A 13,764-nucleotide genomic window follows, 5' to 3' on the forward strand; every position below is an offset into this window, starting at 1 on the left:
TGGCACACTCGAGGACCGGCCCCCCGCCCCACAGGGCCCAGGTCACCTGCAGCTGCCCCGGGTGGCTCATGCGCCCTGCTATCTCATCACCTCGCCTGGCTTCTCAGATGAGCCGGAGCACGCGGCGGCCCAGGCTGACGCCCCCTAACCGCCGACTTCACCGCCCCTCCCCCCACCCCCACCCCCCACCGTCTCCTGCCTCCAGGAAGCCCTCCCTGGTCCACTGCCTCCCCGCCGAGATCTGGTCAGCCCCGGCTATCCAGCACAAAAGCCTGCTTGCAGCAAGAATTTAATGATGGCCGAGGGCCAGCCACACGGGACAGGCTGGAATTACCGGGTTTCATCGGGCTGCATCGGCCAAAGATAGCAGCCCCACCACCCCAAGCTGCTCGCCTCTGCGCACCCTCGGCTCCGGGACAGCAGAGGGCCCGGCCTTGGATGCGGGGACGTGATGGCGTCCAAGAGCAGGCCAGCCTGGCCGCTCCCGCTTCGGTCCCGGGCAACTCTGGCTGTCCGCTCGGTCTGGCACAGCCACCCACACGTCGGGAGGAAGCCGGGCCCGCAGCCGCCGCGGACAGACGAGGGCCCGGGCCCCCGAGCATCAGGCCAACCCCCTCGGCGCCCGTCCAAACCCTGGACTCCAACGGCATCGGCGAGACCGACGGTCGACGAATGGTTTGGGGCTGCTCGTCACACAACAGAAAACCAGGACGAGGGCCCCCAAGTTTTTATGACTTTTATTAAATCCTTACAAAACAATACAAAAGTCCGGCATTGACGTTGGTGTAAGGAAGATGAGCTGTATCGGTTCACCTGGTGCAGTACAGTTAAAGTGCTTGATGTTTCCCCCCGACTTCTAAAAAACTTGAGGTTCTTTTTTTTGTTTTGTCTTTTTTATACATCTGAACATTGAAACGTTGCCGCTCCCCTCCCCCAGGGCCAGGGGCCGGGCGCCCATTCACAGTAGCGGTTCTGACAGTCCTCTGGGCCACACTGTCCGTGTGACGGGGAGGAAGTGGCTGCCCCACCTTTGGGGGAAAAAAAAAAAAAAAAGCTCCTCACAGCTCAGCTTTCCAGAGTTAAAACGGCCACGGCACCCGCAGCAGGCGGGGGGTGCGTTTCTTTTTTACAAAAAGGCAGAATCCCCAGTTGCAAAACGTAGAAATCACTGATGGGCGAGAAGCAGGGGGCGGGGCGGCCTTCTCCCCCCCACCCCCCCGGGGTCTTTGGAAAGGCCAGTCCACAGATCCAGGCGGGCGGGGGACGGGAGGGGCAGTCAGTCCCCACCGGCCACCAGAGACTGCCACAGAAGCGGCATGTGAGCTCCCCCAACCCACAAGGCCCCCCAACATTCAAGTATTCAAGAACAGGGAAGGGAAGTCAACCGATGTCTTTAAAAAACGAACAAAACGGGACGAACAACTAGAAGCCGGGGGGCGATCCAGGCCCGGCCTGCCACGGAGTCTCGCCCAGACCCCGGGGCCAGGCTGCCCTGGTGGGGGGGGCTGCAGAGACCCCCCCCCCGGCAGAAGCACACGAACATGGAGAAGAGGGAAGCCTGTATTGCATAGTGTTTCCCACCCAAGGGAAGAGGGGGGTCAGTCGCCCCGAGCCCGGCAGTCACTCAACATCTGACCCCGGCGCCAAGGTGGGTGGAGGCGGGCACGGAGGTTCCTGGGTGCCCGGGAGGAGGCCGTGGCAGCTGTAGCCGTGTTCCTGAAGGTGGGCACGCAGAAACGCTGCCCTTGGGGGCGGGGGGCTTTAGCAGGACCCCTGGCTGGGCCCTGGCTCTGAGGAGGAGTAAAGGGGGGGGTGGTGACAGAGCTTCCTCACCAGACCCAGGGGTGGCGGTGAGGGGCAGGACGTGGCCATGGTCAGACTGAGCCCTGAGAAAGGGCACTCCGGTGCCCAGGGTGGGGGTCTGAGGGACCCCCACGTTGGCTGACGGGCGCCTGTCCAACCCCTCCCACTTCCTCTGGCACTGCCCTCCTGGGTGGGCAGGGTCCCCCTTGGAGAGGGCAGGGGAGGGGGCGGCGAGAGCTTAAGGTCAAGGTTCGAGGGAGCCCCGATTGTCAGTCAGAGGCGGGGCCCGGCAGGCAGCCGTGACTGCCACCTGCCCGCACCCAAGCCCCCTCCAGCCACAAGGGAGACCTGAGAAGCCCCCACCCCACCAAGCGACCAGGGTGCTTCAGGGTGAGGGATTAAAGAGGTGCTGTGTCACCCCGGGGAGACGTGGGGGTGGCCCGTCCCTGCAAATACTGTGAGGGCTGGGGAAGGGGTGCGCTTCTGTGCCCCCAGCTCTGGAAGGCGACAAGTGCCCTCCTCTCCTGAGTCACATCTGGGCAGGGCGGGCGTGGGGCGTGGGGCGTGGGGACCCTTCACAGTAGAGGTGAGTATCTGGGGCTGGGACGGGACAAGCCCAGCGACACACCCTCCAATCTCCTCCCCAGGTGCCTGCTTTGCTTTTAACACCTTTAAAAGGAAAAAAAATGGGGGTGAGACAGAAAAAAAAAAAGCCAACAGCAAAAACCTCATATAAAAAGAGCCCCCCTAACTGAGCTTAGCGCCTCGAAGTCCAGCCAGGGGAGGGCAGCCTGCTGGTCACCGGCTGGCAATAGCTTAAAAAACTTTTTAGATTTGATGGGGGGGTAGGGGGGGGAGTGACCTATGTACAGAGGGAGGGAGGGGTCACGCGTGGTCTCCCACCAGGACCACGGGGGCCGCGGACAGGCTGGCTCGCTGTCGCCTCTGGGCCAGCCTGCTCTGGGAGGGCGGCGACAGCCGCAGACAGCGCGCAGCTCGGACGACCACGGGCTGGCCCTGCTCCGCATCCTCGGCCGCGTCCTCCTCCCGCTGGGCCAGCTGCCGGTTCATGGCGATGGCCTCAGCCGCAAATGACGTGAGCTCTTTGGCACAGCTGTTCCTGGGGACGGGGCGGTCACCAAGGAGGTCAAAGGTAGCTTCGGGGCCCGATCCCCTTGGGACCCCTAGAGTCTGTGCAGTACCTCGGGGGGAGGGGCTGCAGGCCCCAGGCATGCCCAGCCTCCCTGGGGGACCAGGGCCCCCGCCAGGGGCCCAATCCAGCACCATCACTGGTACGAGGACACCCAAGCGCTTAGATGGCTTTCCCAGCCCCCCGACTTAAAGACGGCTTGTCATTTTAATCATCTTAACATTAACCACCCCCGACTTGGGGTCCCCCCCGCTCTCGGGCCCGAGACCCTCCCCCGTGGGTCTCACCTCTGCAGGACCATGGGTGTGGGCAGGGTGTTCTCTGGAGCGTACTGGAAGGACAGGGGAGAGGCGGAGCTGAAAGCAGAGCCCAGCTGCCTTCCCGGGGCCCCGCTGGCAGCGACGGAGGTGAGGGGGGTGTAACTGCCGGAGCCCAGCCAGGCCAGGGGGAGGGCGCAGCAGAAGCCCAGAGCGGTTCTCTGGACCCGCACCCTGCCCCCTCCCCCGCCCCCACAGGTCTCCCGGTGCCCCAGAAGGGGCTGGGAGCCCCTCCACCGGCCGGCCTTGACACCAGGGCCCCAGCCTTTGCTTCCTGTGCACTCCCGGTGCCAACGTCTGGTTAAGACTCCTGCCCGTGGGCCCTCCCTGCTCTGGGCAGGCAGCCTGGCTCGGGGCGCTGCTGGCCAGAGAAACGCCAGGCTCTTCCCGGCTTGGGGGTGGGGGGACAGGGAGCAGGACCGGGGTTGGCGGGCCCTGCCCGAGGCTTGCCACCTGCCTAACACCTGCACGACCTCAGCCTGCTCCCTGTGCCAGGCGGGAAGAGGCCCCGATGCCTCCAGGGCACAAGCTCAAGCAGTTTCTGCAGTCCTGGCGCCCGGCTCGAAGCAGGTGGTGGGTCTGACTGCTGCGCCTGGGGCCCCTGCAGACCCCAAGGCTGGGCCTCAGACCCACGTTGCATCTGGGGGTGTCGATGCTGGCCTCCCCGGGGATGCTCATACCCCTGCTCCAAGTCCCTCCCTTGCCCATCGGAGGCGGGCCAGAGGCAGGAGGTCCCCAGCAGGGCTCACTCACCCCCTGCACCCAGGGGTGCTGCAGGACTTGGGCGGCGCTCAGCCTCTGCTTGGCGTCGCGGACGAGGAGCTTTGAGATGAGGTCTTTGGCAGCAAAGGAGATGTGGGCCCAATCCTTCTCGGGAAACTCATACTTGCCCTCCTGGATGCTCTCAAACAGCATATTCTGTGGGGGAGGGGCAAGGGGGTGAAATCAGCTGCAGCCAACTTACCCCAACATCCACACCGGCCTGGACGCAACGGGGTACACCACGACGCTGCTCGGTAACAAGCTGCCGTAGGCCCCAGACCCAGCCATGCAGCCTAACCCGTGACCTGAACAGCTGGCCCCCAGACAGCAAGAGGGGGTGGGCAGGGGCTGCAGTGGGGGCCCTGAGGTCAGCTGGCGGGACCGGGGGCTCTGGGGGGCCAAATGCCTGAGAGGAAAGCAGGCTGGACTAGAGACCTGGCCTCAGGAGAGTGCTCAGTGAACTCTGCCCAAGAGAAGCCAAGCAGCAGAAAGGCAACTCTTGGCAGCCGGGCTCATGGGAGCAGAAGGCCACAAGGCCGAAACGTGATCATCCCAAACCCTAAATCTTAGTCTTGCCGGACGGCAGATTCCTGACCTCCAAATGCTTCCTCTCCTAAACCATAAAACCAAGGAGTCTGTGTAACCCCAGGAGCACCAGGCCAGCACTGCCCCGGGGATGGATCAGGCATCACAGGCCAGGATCTCGGCAGCAAGCAGGCCCTGGGGGAGGGCACAGAGGGGTGCTGGGGGTGGGGGACGCACATGCTCAGAGACTGGCACAAGGGGGGAAGGGGCGCTCGCGCGCACAGACCAGGCCTGCGATGCACCGGGCGCACAGGGGACGGGGCGCACGCGCGCACCTGGCAGGCCGGGCAGGCCTCGCCGCGGTCCCAGCCGCAGTCGCTGCCGCAGTGGCCCACGAAAGGCGGGTAGCCGCTGAGCAGGATGTAGAGGATGACGCCCAGGCTCCAGAGGTCGCAGCGTTTGTCGTAGATGCTGGCCTCCTCGCTGAAGGCCTCCACCACCTCGGGGGCCATGTACTCCGCTGAGCCGCACTGCGGGCGGGACGAGGCGTCAGGGCCCGTGGAGGGGAGGAGGGGACTGCAGCAGGCCGGGACTTCCCGGCATCACGTGAAGGCCCCAACACTGGGTCACCTGAGCCTGCGGTGCCCGATGCCCAGCCTGGCCAATCAGAGACGGGCTGGGGGCAGGCCCCGCCCTCACACCCGCCCAATCAACAGGTGGCAGGTGCCCACCCGCCCAGCCACCCAATCAGCGGCAGGTGCTGGGAGCCCGCCCCTCCCCTCCCGCCCGTGGCCCCGCCCGCCACTTTCCGCGGGCCAATCAGTGGCTGTTGCTAAGCAAAAGCCCCAGTTCCACGAGCTAGGCAGCAGAGCAGCCAGCACCTCGAGGTTACGCAACGGCAGGGGCAGCGGGCCGCGCAGCCCCAGAGCAGAACCGAGCGGGTCGCTGCGTGCCTGCTGCCTGGGCGCCTCACCGGGGTGAGCAGCTCCGGAGTGGAGATCGGGGAGCAGTCCCCGTTGAGTTTGATGCCGCTGCCCAGATCGAAGTCGCAGATCTTCACAGGGGACACCTAGGAAGGGTGGGAAAAGGCGGTAAGGGAGCGGGGGGCGGGGGGGCGGCGGTCCAGGCCAACCCAGCCCGGGCCCTGGCGCAGGGAAGGCGGTTCCCCGGCGCCCCTCACCTGGTTGGGATGCTCGCAGAGGATGTTTTCTGGCTTTAGGTCCCTGTGTGCGATGCCTGCGGTGAGAACCGGGACTCAGTGGAGGGAGAGGAGGCATTTTCTAGGAGTCTCAGGCAGCTGGACAGGGAGCGAGGCTGGACATCCCAGGGAACAAGGGAGCCCCACCACCCACCTTTGTTGTGCAGGAAGTCCAGGGCACTGGCCACGTCCTGCACGACCACGCTGGCCTCCAGCTCGTTAAAGTGCCGCCGCTTGTGAATGTGGCTCAGGATGGAGCCTGGGGCCAGGCCGTGGTGGAGGAAAAACACATACGCGTCACTTCCGTGTCTCCAGGCCACCGCCCGCTTCCACCCGACAGGGAAGTGCCCGCTCTGGCCTCCCTGGGTTCAGAGCCTTCAACCCTGAGCTGCCATGTGGACAGGAAGCTCGGACCCCACAAGCCCCCTCTGATGTGCAGGAGGAGCACATCTGAAAAGTCGTCCCTGGTGGCCGAGCCCACAGCCCATTAGGACACAGCTGCAAACGTCCCCCAGGCCCCACATACCGCCCCGCATCTTCTCAAACACCAGGTAGAAGCGATCCTCCTCCTCAAAGAACTCTATCAGCTCTAGAACATTCCTGAGGTGTGGGGGGTTGGAGAGGCAGGAGAGGAGGGAGGCTTCCTAAGGCCCCTGTGCACCCACAGCCCAGCCCAGGAGGGGCCCACCCTTTCCACCCCCACCTGTGCACAGAAAGGCTGGGACTGGGGCCATGGGCCTGCTTCCACCTTGCCCACTCTGGGTTGCCTGCCTAACGCTGGGTCTTCCCCAGTGCACCCTGCACAGCCTCTGCTACACACTGGATGCTCCCCAAATGCTTGCTGGGGGTGAGGAGGCATTCAGGCCCATTCACACACGGAAAGATGGCTAAGGGCCCGGTTCTGTGGCAAGGTGGGTCACATTACCTGTGTCCCTGGCACTGATACAGCATCTCCACCTCCCGGAAAACCCTGCTCCGAATGTGGCCAGGCTGCTTCTCGATGATCTAAGTCGGGGGGGGGGGGGGGGGGGGGGGAGGGGCGGGCAGGAGACAGAGCAGTGGGTCAGCCAGAGCCCCAAAGCCCAAGGGGCTCCCACCAGAGACCTGCCCTGCGCCACAGCTGAGACCCCATTTGAGCTTAGACCTTAAGTTCTAAGCAGAGCTCTCCTCTTGCGGCCCAGAATTTGCCAGAAGTCAGAACTATGGCGTCAGCACAGGCTGGGGGGAGGGGGGTGGGGGTGGGGGTGGCAACATGTTTCCCAAGTGGCATCAGGGGAGAGACAAGCTGGACAAGAATGGCAGAAAGAGGCGGGCCTGTTCCGCTCCCGACCCCACAGGCCTCGGGGGCATGTTTGGGGCCTGAGACGCCTGCAAAATGCCCCTTCAGGGTGTCAGCATCCCCTCCCTGCCTGGGAGACTGGTGGCCACTGTGCAGACTCCCACACCACACAGGGGACTAGAGTGGCCTTGGGGTGCCTGGCTGCCAGCCAAGACGTCCCTGCCCACTTTGGTGCCAAGTCCCACCTCCCCTGTTCTGTGACAGTCTGGGCAGCTGCCATGGGCCCCTCAGCCCAGGCCTGTTTCATGCCAGCCCAGATTGGCCCTCCCGTCAACCAACAGGGACAGTCTCCCTGTGACTCCAGAGCCTCCGGAAGCCAGCTTCTGCCCCCGATCCCGCCGGCACCTGGCAGCTCTGGGCCCACCTGCCTCCCGGATTCTCCCCGAGACACCTTCGCCCACAGAAGTGGGGGCAGAAGGTACCAGCTGGCTCTCTCTGGGCCACCTTGGCCCCCGGGCACCCACTGGGAACGTCTTCCCAGGTTGGATGTTAGGCCCCTCTCACTGGGCAGGCGGGGCAGGCCCGGGGTTCCCTGCCGGCCTGGAGAAGGGGAACACGGTGTGCCACCAGCTCGCCCCTGCAACAGGCAGGCATGGTGTCCGCGTGCTGCCGGGGCCCAGCCTACGTGCTGTCCCACCTGTCTGGTGACAAACGCACCCGTGCCTCGGAGAGGCAGACCAACCAGATGTCGGGGCCTCGTGACACAATGCCAGCATCCATGCCCTCCTGAAGAACCTCATCCTACCCCTTGGGAATCTGGCTAGGACCCCACCTCATGGAGGAAACTGCAGTCCCTCGGGGGAGAGGGATGACCTTACAGGAGGCCAAACAAGGTCTGACTCAGGCTGTCTAACCCCTCAGAGCCTCGTTCCGAACTGTCAAAGGGGCACAGGAGACCAGGCTGCCCGACGGTCCTTAAGAGGAAAACACTCAGTGCGTTGCCTGTTTGTTTTACAGAAAGCGCTCAAAGCTAAGCATCCGGTTCTCTGGCACCATCATGCCGCCCGACCTGGAACTCACGGGGCAGGGACGATGGCCACTTTTACCATCAGACTTCTACCAAAGCGCTGGGCTCTGGCCAGCCTCGCTCACCGGGGAGCACCGGTCCTCATGCCTGGTCTGCCAGCCTCCTGTGACCCCACCCCACCCGGATGCAGGGTCACCAGGGAAGACCGGACGGTTTCTCCGAGCACAGGGCCGTACTGCCCGGCCAAGAGACACAGGTTTCGAGGCCACACCCTGGTCTCCCCAGATGCCAAGCCTCCCTGGGCCCCAAGTAGAGCATTGCCTTTTAACCCTTGTAACCAACACGGAGAACCGCTGGTCGCTGAGGAGTGGCCTGGGGTGACCCAGCAGGCAAGAGCCAACTTTGACCGAAGCCCCCAGCTCTCAGGCGCCCTGGCACCAGGTCCTCAGCCACCTGTGTAGGGAGCGGCTCCTTACGGTCACTTCCTGCCCAGACCCAGGGGCTCAGAGCAGGCTGACCTAGATTCCCAGGGGTGGCCTGAGTCACTGGCCCTGGGGCCATTTTTAGACACTAGTTTTGCCCCCAGCTGCTGGTCCGGGAGCTCGAAGGCCAGCTCCCTCCTCCCGCCACCCGCGGCCAGGGCCAGAGCCCAGGCGCTGCAGGGAGAGGTGCGGGGAGCCGGCCGGGCGCTGGTGCTCACCTTGACGGCGTATTCCTGGTTAGTGATGAGGTTGACGCAGGTCTGCACTCGGGCGTGGGCACCCTCCCCGAGCACGTCTTCTTGCAGCTGGTAGACATCTGGGGAGCAGGGGTGCGGTGAGAGCCGCGCCGGGCTGGCCGCGTCTCCCTACACCCCCACCTGCAGTCCTCACTGACCTTCGAACCGGCCCGAGAAGCTGTCGGTGGCCCGGCACCGCTTTTTCTTCTTGCCCCTCTTCTTGGCGTCTGGGATGTCGATGGGCTGGCTGGCGGGCATATCTGCACTGGGAGACCCGGAGGTGAGGCCCGCCCTGCTCAGCAGGCAGCCCCTGCTGCCCTCCCGCACCGGCCCTCCCGCACCGCCACCTTCCTCTCCGGCCCTCACCAGGGCGGGCGGGATGCTCCAGGCTGAAGTCGGTCTCCCCGAGGTGGGTCTGGTCTAGGGAGAAGGCCAGCTCGAAAGGGTTCTGCCCCTGCAGGGGACGGGACAGGAGGGCTCTCAGGACCTGCCCAGAGAGTGACCCAGCCTCCGCGTCTGCATCCACAAGTCCAGGGGGACAAAAGCCTGGCTTTGCCTGACTGTAAGGAAATGGTCCTTCTTCCCCCGAACCCCAGGGCCCTCGGGGTGTCCAGGAAAGGGATGCGCTGTGGGGAGGGGCCCCGAGCAGGCAAGAGGGCCTGGCGTGAGTCACTATGGTGCCCAGGCCAGGCCTCGCGGCTCACCCGGGACAACCTCTGCAGCCCAACTGGCCCCCTGGGCTGCAGAGGATCAAAGACAGCAAGGCGGTCAGTGGGAGGGGGTGAGTCACCGGCTTCTGGCTTCTAGGCGGGGTTCCCAGCAGGGGTGACCCTGCCTGCTTTCCCACAGCCTCCAGCACGAGGCCCTGAATTTCTGGCCTCAGTCTTCCCTCTGTGAAACAGGGAGCCACTGCCCTCCTGGTCATGCGCTGCTCCCTCTGAGGTCCCACTGTCGCCCGACCGTGGCTCATAGGACGGGCCTCCAAGGCCTCCGGCTGCAACAGTGTAGACACCGGACCGCCCTCTGCCCAGCCCTGCCCGGGCCACAGCCAGCACTGTCCCGTTTTGCCACCAGGACAGAGCTCCTCACAGGCCCCCATGCCCAGCTAAGAAACCAGCCCTGCAGGGAAAGGCCCACTGGAGGTCACCCGCTAGTCCCCAGGACCGGGGGAAGGGTGCTAGACCCTGAGCAGGGAAGGAAGGCAGCTGGGGCTTGGAGAAACCTTGTATTACCCGCCCCAGAGAGCTGCTGGAATAATCTTCTGCAGAGCAGATGGGCCACAGTGAGGACGGATGGCCCCTGGCTTGAGATGTGAGGCCTTTGAGGCCAGGACACTGAGGCCCAGCAGAGGCCTTCAGGAGATAGCTCTAATTTAGCTCCCTGCACCCTGGCCAACTAGGTGGCCGGGGCCTCAGGTGGGTGAGGGGGCCTCTGTGCACGGTGGTGCTGCTGATGCTGGGTGACCCGAGCCAGGTCACTGCCCCTCCCTGGGGCCTCAGGACAACTGGGGACGGGGCTCCAGCAGGAGGATCATCCAGAGAAGGAACTCCAGGAAAGCCCCAGAGAAACACCGAGGGGCCCAGGGCAGAAGGAGCTGGGCCAGATTCCTACAAACGGGAGGCCCGGAAGCCAGGCCGGCAGCAGAGGGGGCAGGCGGAGGTCAGAGGGAGCGGCTGAAAACACAGGCGCAGGCCTCTCAGCCTCCCCACCCCCCTGTGCAGGGCTGCGAGGAGGCCTGGGCTGGGCCAGGCCAGGCAGACGGGAGAAGGGAGTGCTCCGGCCCTTGGCCCTGCCCGGTGGGGGTCTGGCCTCCGTGGGGAGGCAGGCACACAGTCACCAACGCCAGAAACCGGCACCCTGCCTTGGGCTCCTCCAGAGGTCTCGAGAGGGGCCAGGTCACTACTTCTACCTGGGAGGAGGGGCCCCAGGGTAACCACACAGGGGTGGACAGCGGCGGGGGGGGGGGGGCGCTCAGGGCCAGCAGCCAGCAGCCGCTCACCTCCGTCTAGTGACCTCGGCCCCGGGCCTGACCCGCGTCTGTGGCTGGGTGATGGAAGGAAGCTGCCTGTAGCTCCTCGGACCGAGGAACAGTGCGAGGACCCTCAAAGGGGCCTACGGGTCCCCTCGCCACCCCCACCAGCCTGTCCCAGCCTCCACCTTGGTGGCTTGGCCACCCCTGATGAAAGCAGCTCCTGTGTCCTTGTCTCCACCTGCAGGGAGACTCGGGGCAAACATCTCTTTCCAAGGCTCCGATTTCCCAACTGAAAATGGGGAAAGTGTGTTGGGAGACGCCCAGCAGCAGAAAGGGTCCCGGCAGTGCTGCTGCTGGACTGGGGCGCGAGGGCGAGGCCCAGCCCAAGAAGCAAGCTCAGCATGGCGGGAGGGGAGTCCCAGAGTGGCTGAGAGGACCTTCTCATAGCTGAGGCTCCCTGGCCAGTGTCCTTCCCACTCCTCAGGACTCCCATGGTCCCACCTGGGAGCAGCCTCCAGTCCCAAGCAATGTGGGCGGGCTGGGCCTGGGGCTGGCCTCAGGCCTCCAGTCAGCAGGCCTTGGCAGGAGGCAGCTGGAATCATCCAGAAAGTTCGAGTTTGCTTTGGCTGCCGTGCTGGCCCCTCACATTGACCCTGTCCTAGCTCACGCCTAGCCCCAGGAGGGAATAGACCACTGCCGGTGACGTCTCGGGTCCACCCCCCGCTTCAGCCCGGCCCCGGACACTTGGACTTGCCAAGGCTGTTGCTCCCCTGGCAGGGGGTAAAGCGAGGATGACAGGCGTGTGGGCAGGGGTGGGGCACGCTGGCCCGAGATGTGGCTGGACAGGCCTGGGAATTCTAACCCAAACAGTCTCAGCTCGCTCCTCCCACCCCGGTTCTGGGAGTGCCTGTGTACACACACACACACACACACACACACACACACACACATGAAAGTGCACCGCACGAACACACACACACGCGCGTGCGCGTGCCCACACACACCCAGGTCCTGCCTTCTTTACAGGGCAACAGGTCCCTGCCCAAGAAGGCCCAGGGAAGCCATTACATAACGCGGCTGGCGGGGTGGGGAGGCCGTTGACATCACTGCGTCCCCTGAGCCAGCCCCGTGGGGCCCCTCCCCAGCACCTGCCCGCCCCCCCCAGACTCGCTCATCTGAGACCAAGACTGCAGCCGTGGGGCCACCGCAGAAACTTCCTGCTCCCACAGGAAATAGCACTTGGGCCCGACTGTCTGGGAGGCGCAGGGCTGAGGGGCATCCAATTCACTCCCTTATTCCAAGGACCACCTAGGAGGGCTTTCTGGGACCTGCAGTCCTACCTCGGATTCCTGGAGGAAAGACCCCACAGACCCACAGGTCCAAGGCGCTGAGGACTGGACTGTGGCCTGAGCTCCCTAGCAGTGCACCGGGGTTTGCAGGGGACACACAACCAGGTGCTCCCAAGGGCCTGGGGGCCCTGACCGCGCTTGGGGTTCCTAGAGGAAAGACCTCACAGTCCCCAGGGCGCTGGGGACTGGACTGTGGCCCGTTGACCACCCCCACGAGCGCACTCCCGGCTGGGGCAGCCCCAGACACACGGCGGGGGCGGGGGGGGGGGCGGGGAGGGCGGGCAGCAGTCACGGGTGGATCCCGGGGGTGGGGGCTACGCGCCCCCCACCGGCCACTCGAGTGGTCCAGCCCCAGGCGACCCCAAACCCACCCGGCCCTCACCTTGAACGAACGGTGGAAGCCCTGAAGTTCGGCTGTTTTCTTCTGCACCATCTTCTGTCCGGGCCCCGCCAGCGGGGGAGGGGACGGCGGGCCCGGGGGAGCGGCCCGTGGGCGGGGGGCGGCCGGGTAGGGGACCCTGCAGGCGGGAGCAGACAAAGGAGAACGTGAGTGGCTGCGGCCAGCGCGCCGTGAGCCCCGGACGCCGAGGCTCCGCGGGGCCCGATCCCCGAGACCGGGTCGGGGCCAGGCCAGCGTCGCCGGGCCGCACTCACCGGGGTCGGACTCGGGCCGGGGCCGCAGTGCCACCGCCGCCGCCGCCCGAGACACGCAGCCCGGACCCCACTGCGCGGACCGCGCGGGGAACAGCGCCGCCGCTGCCGCCGCCACCACCGCGGACTCCTCTGCCTGGGCCGCCGCCGCCGCCGCCGAGAGGAGCCGGGCGCACAGCCCCGCCGCCGCCTTTATAGGCCAGGCTTCGCCCCGCCCAATACGCATGCCCCGCCTCCGCCAATCCCGCCCACAAGCGCACAACGGGGGCGGGGCTGGAGAGCTCTCCGGGCCGCGTGCGGCTGCGCACTCGGGCCTGGAGGGGTTTCCGCGCGCCTGCGCAGTGAGGTGCGCGGGGCTACAGGGGAAGGACCTGGGAGGGATGCTGGCGGTTGTGGGCAGGGGTGTGGGTGCTGGACTGGCCGCCTCAGGCCCTGGGAGGCCCGCGGATCCCCGGCACCGAGCTGAAGCCGGGCCCTACGCTCTGGCAACTCCCCCGGGATGCCGGCCAGGGCCTGGGACACACCGACTCCTTTGGGCGACTTGCCTGCCCTAGAATACACCATGGCTCCCTCTTGCAGCTCCCCAATCCCGGAAGAGCAAGAGCGTGCTGTGGCTCTCTCTTGATTAATGCCACAACCTGGGACCCTGGACCAAGAAAGAGCCCCGGGGGTGGGGGGCAGCCAGGACAGGAGATAAAATGCCATCCCATTTGGGCCGGCGCCCCCGCCACCCAGGCTTGGTAGAATCGGCCCTTCCGGAGCTGGGCCAGCTCCCTGTCCCTGAAGCACTGTGGTGCAAAGTCCTCAGACTCCAAACCCTGGGCGCATGGAAGCACAAGCCTGTGGGGTGAACCCACCTCCGTCTCCTCCAGACCTCAGCTCGCCCTGCCACCACCCAAACCCAACTGTCCCCCAACCGGGCCCCGCTGACCTGAAACTGAATTGTCCCCTTCCAGGGGGCTGCCTCTGTGTGCCGCCTGCCAAGGCCACAGCTCAGGCCACACCTGACTTCA

At 65.6% G+C, this 13,764-nt stretch overlaps 1 protein-coding gene across 1 annotated transcript; it reads right to left on the minus strand.

Annotated features, from left to right (window-relative positions):
* Positions 1-721: 721 nt before the first annotated feature.
* MKNK2 (MAPK interacting serine/threonine kinase 2) lies at positions 722-12,915 on the minus strand. Its single transcript, XM_049639546.1, has 14 exons — positions 12,755-12,915; positions 12,483-12,618; positions 9,146-9,233; positions 8,938-9,039; positions 8,762-8,859; positions 6,681-6,760; positions 6,282-6,355; positions 5,910-6,014; positions 5,738-5,793; positions 5,531-5,626; positions 4,893-5,087; positions 4,024-4,188; positions 3,241-3,284; positions 722-2,923 (listed from the first exon to the last, which is right to left on the minus strand). Exons 2-14 carry the CDS (start codon positions 12,531-12,533, stop codon positions 2,689-2,691), a joined length of 1,389 nt encoding a protein of 462 aa, XP_049495503.1. The 5' UTR covers positions 12,534-12,618; positions 12,755-12,915; the 3' UTR covers positions 722-2,688.
* Between the last annotated feature and the right edge of the window lie 849 nt (positions 12,916-13,764).

This window comes from Panthera uncia, chromosome A2, assembly GCF_023721935.1.
Source record: "Panthera uncia isolate 11264 chromosome A2, Puncia_PCG_1.0, whole genome shotgun sequence".
Lineage (NCBI taxonomy): Eukaryota > Metazoa > Chordata > Mammalia > Carnivora > Felidae > Panthera > Panthera uncia.